At 43.0% G+C, this 12,223-nt stretch overlaps 1 protein-coding gene across 1 annotated transcript in view; it reads right to left on the reverse strand.

Annotated features, from left to right (window-relative positions):
- LOC126090105 (SEC14-like protein 2) overlaps window positions 1-12,223 on the reverse strand; it is a 317,955-nt gene that overhangs the window by 58,555 nt on the left and 247,177 nt on the right. Inside the window, exon 4 of the mRNA XM_049906960.1 lies at window positions 2,937-3,054. Coding sequence (XP_049762917.1) covers window positions 2,937-3,054 — 118 coding nt within the window. The remainder of the gene's footprint in view (window positions 1-2,936; window positions 3,055-12,223) is intronic.

Raw genomic sequence — 12,223 nt, forward strand, 5'->3', positions numbered from 1 at the left:
CGGCCACCCCGGCCGGCTGTGGAAAGACAACATAGATCAGATTTGGTTGATAGTAGATGTACTAATAATAGTTTCAGCGTCATCCGCCAACAGACAGCATAGTGGCACAGTCACCAAAACACCACCTGTTCAAATGGTTCAAATGGCTCTGAGCACTATGGGACTCAACATCTTAGGTCATAAGTCCCCTAGAACTTAGAACTACTTAAACCTAACTAACTTAAGGACATCACACACACCCATGCCCGAGGCAGGATTCGAACCTGCGACCGTAGCAGTCCCGCGGTTCCGGACTGCAGCGCCAGAACCGCTAGACCACCGCGGCCGGCAAACACCACCTGTGTCTAACCTTTAATAGGGAATGCTCATAGCCAGAAGGCTCCATGTGGTGCAAACGTATGAAGCAAGCAAGCAGGCAACAATGGCACGGAGATGCACTCGTGCTTCCTACATACGACAAACCGAGTTTGAAAGTGGTCAAATTGTGGCCTTCCGAGTCGTGGGATGGTTCTTTCGGAGAAATGCCACACAGGTTGGACGTAATGCCTCAGTTGTGCAACGATGCTGGTATCATTGGTCACGTGATGCGGTTTTGGACGTCCGTACAGCACAGAAGCCCACCAGGATCGTCGTACCGTAAAGGGCAGAAGTGGCGGATCGTACAGCTACTATGGCACAGATAAGAGGGCTGTATGCCCACACACATCAACCCAAACTAATGCGGACCGGTTATTAGCAGTGGGACTATGGGCACGCACACCTCTAACCCATCTTCCACACACGCGACAGCAGTTTCATGCACAGTGCGACAGGTGCCATCAGAGGATCACCTGGAAGATGGAAAGGCCTGCCGTGGTCTTATGCGGTGAAAGCATATTCTACCTGCACGCAAGTGATGGTCGTTTGTGCGTACAACATAGAGTGCTTTCGCCTAAGACACACTGGCCCCACCCCAACCTTATGGTCTGGGATGCGATAAGCTACAAATCTTGTTCATGTTTGGTGTTTCTGGAGGGGACGCTAACCAGCACTAGGTACTTGTAGAATGTTGTTAGACTAAAGTGCACGTGATTTACGATGGCGACTGAGTTTAGGTTCGTTCTGCGCATCTGACGTCACAAAACACAGTCAGCCAATGAACAGAGAACGACGTTGCCAGAGCTCGACTGCAGTGCAGAGCACGGACGAGTGTCTTCAGTTTTAGAAACGTTCAGTCATAAATAAAGTAATTGAACAAAAGCAATGTCTTGATAGCAGACTTTCTTTTACAGAAAGTTTGGAAAAAACATTCTTTATACCAGTTGCTTCATATTCTATTAATTAATTAAACCAAACAAGCAATAAGCCTCCTAATTCAGGCGATAGCAAGGAAAGGTGTTTGTATCTTTCTCACTAACCGCTTTTTCGCAATAAAGAACAGCGGTAATTGTTTATTTCCTATTGTACTTCGACGAAACGTGAGTAACTCATAGTCATACCAACAGTGTTTGTCGATATTTTGCACGACATTTAAAGTCCTCCGGGAGACATATTGTATGATGAGCTGCGTTAGCGTAATGGTTAAAGTGTTACGTTACTAAGCAAGAGGTTCTGAGTTCAAACCCTGTTGGGTGCTTAACATTTTCTATATTTAAAAACAATATCGAAGTGTCTTCATGAATTTTATTCGTTTGAATGTAATTTTTTGAAATTTCTAGTGACAACTAAAATCGACCATACGGAAAGTACACGATATGGACTTTTACCTCTGCAAACTCTTCAAAATTTCGTGCAATGGTTTACTACATCTAATGTTGCACAATAACTGCGTTGAACATCGAAACAAAATTAAGTCATTTATGAGGGGAAGGTATCAGTCAAGAAGATGTGTAAAAATCAAATTTTTGGGCCAAATAGTTTTTGTGAAATCGAATGATAAAGTGTGTCAAAGCAGTCGAAACACCATGTGTCTGCACAGGCGAGCAATGCAGTGAAGACAAAATCGCGCACAGCGCGGAATGCAGGGAGCACGTCTCTGTAGCAGCGAAAGGGTTAATGTGGCCGTGGTAGCTTTACTTCATAAACTGCGCGCTCCCCCCTAAACGTAAGTTTGCGAATTATACTATGGCGCTGCTTCTCTTGACGCGTGCAACTGGCAACGCAGCAATCTCCCGCGTCTGGGAGGGCATGCGCGAACCGCCAAGATAAAAAAATTGAACTATAGTTCTTTTCCGCAATTTCAACAGGAAGGTGATGTTTAGTTGCTACAGGATAATGCTCGTCAACACACTGCCCGTGAAACTCAACGCTCTGCAACTTCCCTGGTCAGCGGGATCTTCGGACTTGTCTCCAGTTGAGCTGGTGTAGGGTATGATGGGACAATAAGTAATTGTGGAACTTGTCAAATAACATTTTTATAGAACTACGTGAACAGGTCGAGCACGGCCATCTGTACGATCGACAGGATGCCACAGTCAGCGCTTGCATTGCCGCCTGTGGTGGCTACACCACGTACTACTATGGTTGTTTCAGCATGGATCGATATGTTGTACCTCAGAACCGCTTGTGCTGATGATATGTAATTGTAATCATTTCATTTACTCCATTTGCATTGTTGCTACAATAAATCTTGAGTGAATTGCAAATCTCTAAAAGGGAGTACTAACTTTTTTCTGGCAGTGTATATAATCCCTTTATCAAGACATAGTACCTTGTCAGCGAAATGACGAAAGAAGTATTAACAGGAAACATTGGAAGTCAATCGAAACCGTAATGCTGTTGACAATGATTCACAACCTCGTTGGGATATGTGAAGGTATTTGCGTCGTAAAAGATTACACTAAAATATTACAATATATTTCTTAATGGGAGAAAATCATGATGGCTTTTTACATGAATCTGTGCAATTTAAATCCTCGCGAACTTCGACAAACACGAGGAAGAGAGTGTGTTCTCACCTGGAGCTCCGTCCTTGTCGAAACCCGATATGCCTGACGGGTAGTATTTTTTCAGCACCTCCGGTGGCTCCCACGACTGAATGTTATCCGCGTCCCAGCGTTGCCTCCATTGCAGCGACTGTAACAAACAGTAAAGAAGGTAAATGGAAATGGCTCTGAGCACTATGGGACTTAACATCTGGGGTCATCAGTCCCCTAGACTTAGAACTACTTAAACCTAACTAACCTAAGGACATCACACACATCCATGCCCGAGGCAGGATTCGAACCTGCGACCGTAGCGGTCGCGCGGTTCCAGACTGAAGCGCCTAGAACCGCTCGGCCTCTCCGGACGGCAAAGAAGGTAAGAGCACTATAAATCGAGTATAATGTAACTAACTGCCTGCCTTCGTAGCCGGCGCTGTTTACTGCATGTTGGTGTGGTTATGCTCAACCCGGAGTTAACTGGCTCGAATCCTAGAGACGCAAGGAATGCGGTTCAAATGGCTCTGAGCACTATGCGACTTAACTTCTGAGATCATCAGTCACCTAGAACTTAGAACTAATTAAACCTAAGTAACGTAAGGACATCACACACATCCATGCCCGAGGCAGGATTCGAACCTGCGACCGTAGCGGTCGCTCGGTTCCAGACTGTAGCGCCCAGAACCGCTTGGCCACTCCGGCCGGCCGCGAGGAATGCGCATTGCCAGTGTTTGGCCTACTATGCATACAGTTCCTATTATGAGATTGCTCGCCAGCGTTTTGGTTAAATTGTTAACGTCTCTGCACTCATGAAGTGAAGGAATATGGCAACACTGATGATATTGAATCCCTTGAATGGCGACACTAAACTCGACGTCTCCTTTGTGCTGTTACACTACTGGACATAGTTATTGCAACAATATGAAGGTGACATGCAGCAAACAGCAAACTGACGTGAAGTGCACCACGTGTTTGGTGGTGAAAAGGACTAGCATTTTAGCACAACTACACAAATCAGACGGCAGTAACGCCGTATACGTTCTGTACATAAAGAAAAACTGCTCAGCAGGTTACTCAGAAATGACGTTTCAGTATTGGTTGTTTGCAAGAAAATCGTGTTATGTCTAATATAGAGAGCAGGAATACTTGTCAGAATTCGGCAGCGGTAGGTTCGTGCCCCGCCCGCGACTAAGGTTTTTGTTCTGCTATTTTTCCGTTGCGTTGGTAGGGATCCTATGACTGTCATGTGAATATGGAATCGAAGGATTCAGAAGTGCCATACTCAACTTCATACAGTATCTGAATGGCTCCTCGCGACTACTACCCAGAAAAGACGTATGCTGAGGTGACAACAGTAATGGGATATCTCCTAGTGTCGTGTCGGACCTCCTTTTGGCCGGCGTAGTGCAGCAGCTTACCATGGCATTGACCCAACAAGTCGCCGGAAGTCTGCTGCTGAAATATTGAGCCATGCTGCCATAACTGCGGAAGTGTTACACGTGCAGGATTTTGTGCACGAACTGACCTCTCGATGATGCCCTACAAATGTGCGATCGGTGACCACATCATTCGCTTGAATTCTATACAATGTTCTTCAAACCAATTGCGAACAACTGCGGCCTGGTGACATGACGAACTGTTATCTATAAAAATTCCGTCTTTAGTTGGGAGCATGAAGTCCACGAATGGCTGCAGATGGTCTCCAAGCAGCCAAACATAGCCATTTCTAGGCAATGATTGGTTCATTTGGACTAGAGGACCCCCGGCCGGAGTGGCCGAGCGGTTCTAGGCGCTACAGTCTGGAACCGCGAGACCGCTACGATCGCAGGTTCGAATCCTGCCTCGGGCATGGATGTGTGTGATGTCCTTAGGTTGGTTAGGTTTAAGTAGTTCTAATTTCTAGGGGACTGACGACCTCAGAAGTTAAGTCCCATAGTGCTCAGAACCATTTGAACTAGAGGACCCAGTCAATTCCATGTAGATATAGCTCACACCAGCTTGCACAGGGCCTTACTGATAACTTCGGCCCTTGGCGTCGTGGGGTCTGCGCCACATTCGAACGCTACCATCAGCTCTTACCAACTAAAATCTGTACTCATCTGACCAGGCTACGGTTTTCCAGTCGTCTAGGGTCCAAACGATATGGTCACGAGCCCAGGAGAGGCACTGCAGGCAATGTCGTGCTCTGATTTGGGTCAGTTATCTGCTGCCATAGCTCATTAACAACAAATTTCACCGCAGTGTCCTACCGGATATGTTCGTCGTACGTTCCACATTGATTTCTGCGGTTATTTCAAGCAGTGTTGCTTGTCTGTTAGCACTGAAAACTCTATTCAAATGTCGCTTCTCTCCGTCGTTAAGGGGCTCCGGAACGCCCTATACTTGCAATGTTAAAATAACGCTTATAAATTACATCTTTCCTCACAAAGTATTTGAGGTAGGAAGTTGAACTTTTTACAGATTATTTATTGGAATATGGGCTACAACTTAACACAGAGATTTTACAAAATTTTAGTTCAGTTATTAAAGATGATTTTTTTTTCAATTGTAATGAAAATTCACAACATTTTTTTGCAATTTTTTATTTATATATTCAAAAATATAGTTTTTTGGAAAAAGGCTGTGTTACATTATGCAGAAGGTATTGTGTAACATTTACTGAAAATTTGAAACAAATATGTTTGGAAGATCCTTAGAAAACATGTAATTAGTATGAGAAAATAAAAGTTTTGGGAATCGAGCGACAAAGATTGGATTAACTTTTTAGTGCATTCCAGGTCCATAGGATTGATTATCTTCATCCTCTGCAAACTCCTCCTCCAGCTTCCTCTTGTTCCTCCTCCTGTTTACTCTTGCTTGTATTTCTAGACTCTTTACAGCGCTGTCTGCAGCCCGAAGGCGTTCCTTGTCTAAAGCAAGCATCGCTCGTACCATGTTAGAACCTATCTTCATTCCCATATTTCTAAATACCTTGCACCTTACAATGTTGCCATCATTGAAAGTCGCAACAGCATCATACACACCAAAGTGAAGTGTTTCTATTCCAACAAATACAGTCTTGGGGATTCTCGACCATATAACACTATTTACACTTTCATTGGGGTTTTGTGTTTTTCCGTGAATACACTTTTTCAACAGTTCAGGTGCTGCTAAGTCTCTGAAACTAGGTTTTATCACCTCCATTATTGCATGAGGCAGACTATGCTTATGAGTGTACACTTCACCAGTTAGCAATCCTTTGTTATATTTACACCAACTGTCTTCTTCTTTGGGACACAAGCTATGTTGGGGATTTTCATCGGTTGAAGAAGTATGAAAAAAAAAAAAGAGCCCAAACAGCCTTCTTCATTTCGTCGACACTTTGTGTATTTTGCCTAATAGCCATTCCATAATAGTTCTGTATTTTGTCAATTACACTGTCAGTTAACCTTCCCTTCCCATCCAACCCTTTACCATCACTGAGTTTTTGTTTTTTGTACGAAGCTTTCAGTCGCCGAAGTCTTGTTCCCATTCGCTTCTGTACGTGTCCAATACACTCAAATTTCTGCACTACATCATCACCATAGGGCTTCAGTCCTTGAACATGTTTGAAACTTTTAGAATCACCGTCACCAAGGTAATTAACATATCGCACAGTGCCACAGTGGGTCACGCCCATGTAGAACACATTTCAAAAAAAATTTAAAAATAGTTGTAGTCTTCGGAATTGAATAAATTATATATCTATTAAAAGGTAATAGTCTGCAGATTCAGAAAACGCAAAAAAGTAAAAATTGAACTTTTCATGATTTTAAGCCTTTCCGGGACCCCTTAAGTGAAGGCCTTTCGCCACTGCGTTGTGCATGATGAGAGGTAATGTCTGAAATATTGTATTGACTCTTGACACTGTAGTTCTCGGAATATTGAATTTCCTAACGATTTCCAAAATGCGATGCTCCATGCGCCTAGCTCAAAACTAGCATTCCACGTTCAAAGTCTGTTAATTCCCGTCGTGCGGCCCTAACTACACCGGAAACCTTTTCACAAGAGTCACCTCAGTACAAATGACATCTCCACCGGTGCACGGCCGTTTTATATCTTGTTACGTGATGCTACTGCCATCTGTAGTTTGCATATCACTACTCCATGACTTTGTCACCTCAGTGTACACAATCTGATCTAAAGTATTAGAGCACACCTAAGTAATGCAGAACTGACTACTAGATGTCATGAGAGGCGGACCCGCTAGTATGCAAGAACGCAGGGAGTGCTGTGTTTCAATACAGAAGCAGTAACAGCAGAACGGGTAAGACAGTGATTTCGAAAGTGGACTAGGTAATGAATGTGAGCTGAGTAACAGTTCTACCAGGGACATTTCAACCGTTTTAAAGCTGCCCAGTCGGATGTTGGAGATATGATTGTAAAGTGGAAACGCGAGGAAACAACCACAACTAAACCAAAACCAAGCACCACAAATGTACTGATAGACAGAGGCCGTTGCCGTTGCTGAGAGTGGTTGAGAAAAATCGCACAAAATCAGCACAAAGAATTCACTCGTGAGTTCCGAAGTGCTACCAGCAGTCCAACTAGCTCTCAGTTGTAGGGAGTTCAATGAATGAGATTCGATGGCCAAGCAGCTCTTCTATAGTCAATGATACGCGATGCTTGCTTGAATGGTGTAAACAGCGTCGCCACTGGACAGCGGATGAGCGGAAACGAGTGATTAGGTCCAAGTTGTATCCTGAGGCAGTCCGATGGAAGGGTCTGGCTTTGGCGAATGCCTGGGGAACTTTCCCTGGCACATGTGTAGTGCCAACATTGAAGTACAAAGGAGGTAGCGCTCCGGTATAGGAGCGTTTTTCCTAGTTAGGGTGTAGCCTTCTTATTTTGCTTAAGAAAACACTAAATGCAGAGATATACAGACATCTTCTACGGCATTATGTATTGCGTACAGTAGAGGAACACTTCAGAAATGATGACTGAATGTATCAGCTTGGCAATGCACTATCACAAAGTGGCATCCGTGAGGAACTAGTTTGTGGACAGTAACATTCCTGAAATGAACTGGCCTGCCAGAGTTCAGTCTGAATCCAATGGAACAACTTTGGGATGAGCTAGAACGTCGACTTCGATCTAGAATGCCGTATCCAAAATCACTATAGCATAGGACGCAGCCAGGATTTTGTCAAAATGGGTGGGGGTGGGGGGTCCGATTTGTTAAAGAATACCTTAAAATGCTCATGTTTTTCATTTATTCTGAAAACATTTTTATTTATTTTTTAAATTTTGTGTACATGATTTGCTTTCGGGAGGCCTCCATAAAAGTAGTATTTGGTCTATGAAATTAAGCAAAAAAAGCCTTTCTTAAAAAATGTAATACATACACAGCTCAGTCTTCACTATCTTAGAGCAGAAATATCTTAACGTTGAGTTGAGTAACTTAGAAAGTTAAAAAGATTGAAAAATCTTTTGACAATAGCTATCTTTTTCCTACTACAATCTTGTATTTCAATTTACGAATTACCTGAAGCCAAATCAAAATTGTTTCTCAATTCAGTCTCAAACTTTACATTAAAATTCTTCAAATTCCTTAAGTGAGTCAGAATTATTATTTCAACAATCAACTTGAAACTATAGCAACCAATTTTATTTGTAAAACAAATAGTACGAGCTACAATTTTGGGATCTTAACAGTGAGGCATGGATAGATTTCAACTAGACTTCTAACACACGCAACCTCATAAATCAGTTTTTATTTGTCCATGATAATGTGGTTATACAGTCACCGACGTTAATAAACTACTTTACGATGTGTATACTGCTTTTATTTATAAATACGTTGGAGTTGTGACGGTTGGACTCGGTATTCCAAGGGTACCACGAATGAGACGTTCACAGAACAACAGCGTTGTTCTAGAACTTGCCGTTCCACAAGTTAGCCATCTTCGTACACAGATACATAATACAAAATGACGATCGCTAGCCGCTTTCCAACGTTAATATTGCTGAACTAAGCATATTGTCGAAATCATAAGCAAACAAATACCGTTTGTCCGAGAAATAAGTAAGTATTCACCAAACTAAGGTAAGTACTGTTACAAAAGTAACGAATAAATTATTATTTGTATCACTGTTTCTACAACTTAAATACATTACAGTTTGAAGATAATCATAGAACATCTGAGAAAGCTACAGTTATTGTAGTATTACAAGAGCGTAAATAGGATTCAGAACACAGTCGGCTCTAACGATTTCAAGGAAACCCATCGAAAAAAATGCTTTTGGAAAAGAACGAGCTGTAGAATATTCTGTTGCCACATACCCTTCCTGCTCTTCACAAACCCCTCGCCATCGTTCTGTATCGGAATTGGTTTTCATTACTAAATACTGCTCGGGTGAGCAAACTGGGTGATAATTTGTCATTTGGGTTACAAATGATAGAATTTTAAGCAAATTTTTTTTAAAGAGGTGGAACCATCGTCGTTTGGGAGATATTTTTGTTTATCAATGTGATTTTTGGGCGACACAGGTGAATCTAGGCGCATTTTTATGCACTAATTTTAATTTAATTTTATTTGTAACGATGGGTCTTGAGTGCCCTGTGAAATACTGAAATAATGCAACCCCAAATTTCTACAAGTCTCCAAATAACGACTTAAATGGTAACATTAAACCGCTGTAGATTGGTAATTAGGCTATTAGAGTAGTGCGCACATACTTTAACTTACCATAACGCTAGCGTTTTCATCTTCTTTCTTGTTACAAACTTATCGATAATCAGAAACTATCACCACACCACAAAAGCAATAAACTGCAGCACTTACATTCAGCTGCAAGCAAGAACGGAACTAATTATCAAAACTACAACTGAGCTAAAGGACGACCAAGAATATACAGTAACTGGTCTTGGGTACTTTAAATTTATCTATGGCTTTGTTAACTATCGATAGTGCGTGACCATTTTTCGCCGTCTTATTGCAAATCAAAATTTCTATCTACACACAGCTAGGTCGTGTGTAGCTTCGTTACGTAATTGGGAGAGGGGTGGTGTGGGGTGGTCGGGGCGCCCCCGAACACACCCTTTGTCTATGTACACTACTGGCCATTAAAATTGCTACACCAAGAAGAAATGCAGATGATAAACATGTACTCATTGGACATATATATTATACTAGAACTGACATGTGATTACATTTTCACGCAATTTGGGTGCATTGATCCTGAGAAATCAGTACCGAGAACAACCACCTCTGGCCGTAATAAAGGCCTTGATACGCCTGGGTATTGAGTCAAACAGAGCTTGGATGGCGTGTACAGGTACAGCTGTCCATGCAGCTTCAACATGATACCACAGTTAGTCAAGAGTAGTGACTGGTGTATTGTGACGAGCCAGTTGCTCGGCCACCATTGACCAGACGTTTTCAATTGGTGAGAGATCTGGACAATGTGCTGACCAGGGCAGCAGTCGAACATTTTCTGTATCCAGAAAGGCCCGTACAGGATCTGCAACATGCGGTCTTGCATTATCCTGCTGAAATGTAGGGTTTCACAGGGATCGAATGAAGGGTAGAGCCACGGGTCGTAACACATCTGAAATGTAACGTCCTCTGTTCACAGTGCCGTCAATGCGAACAAGAGGTGACTGAGACGTGTAACCAAAGGCACCCCATACCATCACGCCGGGTGATACGCCAGTACGGCGATGACGAATACACGCTTCCAATGTGCGTTCACCGCAATGTCGCCAAACACGGATGCGACCATCATGATGCTGTAAACATAACCTGGATTCATTCGAAAAAATGACGTTTTTGCCATTCGTGCACCTAGGTTCGTCGGCGCTCCTGTCTGTTATGCACTGTCAAGGGTAACCGCAGCCATGGTCTCCGAGCTGATGGTCCATGCCGCTGCAAACGTCGTCGAACTGTTCGTGCATATAGTTGTTATCTTGCAAATGTCCCCATCTGTTGACTCAGGTATCGAGACGTGGCTGCACGATCTGTTTCAGCCATGTGATACGAGGCCGTTGGGATCCAGCACGGCGTTCCGTATTATCCTCCTGAACCCACCGATTCCATTTTCTGCTAACAGTCATTGGATCTCGACCAACGCGAGCAGCAATGTCGCGATACGATAAACCGCAATGGCGATAGGCTACAAACCGACCTTTATCAAAGTCGGAAAAGTAATGGAACGCATTTCTCCTCCTTACACGAGGCATCACAACAACGTTTCGCCAGGCAACGCCGGTCAACTGCTGTTTGTGTATGAGAAATCGGTTGGAAACTTTCCTCATGTCAGCACGTTGTAGGTGTCGCCACTGGCGCAAACCTTGTGTGAATGCTCTGAAAAGCTAATCATTTGCATATCACAGCATGTTCTTCCTGTCGGTTAAATTTCGCGTCTGTAGCACGTCATCTTCGTGGTGTACCAATTTTGGCCAGTAGTGTACTTGCTATAGTCACAAACTATGGCGGGCGAGTTTAGGCTTGTTCTGCGCACCTACATCATGCATTCTCCGACAGCCAATGACCGTTCTGTAGTGTTCTGTGCACTCTGCTCTGAATATCGTACCCATTGCAAGCATTAAACGTGATCGTAGCAAGTTATGTAGTGAATTTTTATTCCATTTTTTGCAAGCTGTCGTGGCTGGTGATGGTGGTAAGCAACAAATTCTACACAAGAAAGTGACACACATAATTTGCGTAATATGCGTTTATATAAAATGCAAAGTACAGGTATGCGCGTACCGCAACTGTCGCTTGGAACCGGCAACAGTGCAACCGCAGTCCGTTTCTCGACCTGCGCGAACCGCCATCGTTCGTGGATCGGACTATACCTTCTCCAGTTTCAGTTCTCGAGGAAGAAAGGGCTGCCATTCCTCTAGACATACAGGAACCTTGAAACTGACCCAAGCAGAGTTCAAGCCGCCATGAAGGAGAAGAGTGGGAACACTCCATATTAATGTCCACAAGTACTTTTGATCAGATGGTGAACAGCATGCAAGGCTGTGCAAGATCTTTCAACACCGTCATATACTTCCAGCATTTGGGCAAAGCAGTAGATAGACTTAGTAATTTTCATACATGTTCAAGATATTTACAAAACATTGAAGAGTACACAGGTTATCTTAAAAATTTTTTCAAAGTGATTTTTCAACAGAAGGAGATATTTCAAGATCCACGTTTTCTGTAATGTGTGTCAGTTGTTTCACGCAACAAATCTGTAATTAGAGGAAACTCACTTAACAGCAGCCGAAACAACTGAAATTATGAGTAACGTAAGGGAAATAATTCTTAACAGAGTTATAGATAATTTAGTAGGTATGGAAACAAAACTGCTAT

The sequence above is a fragment of the Schistocerca cancellata genome, chromosome 1 (genome assembly GCF_023864275.1).
Source record: "Schistocerca cancellata isolate TAMUIC-IGC-003103 chromosome 1, iqSchCanc2.1, whole genome shotgun sequence".
Lineage (NCBI taxonomy): Eukaryota > Metazoa > Arthropoda > Insecta > Orthoptera > Acrididae > Schistocerca > Schistocerca cancellata.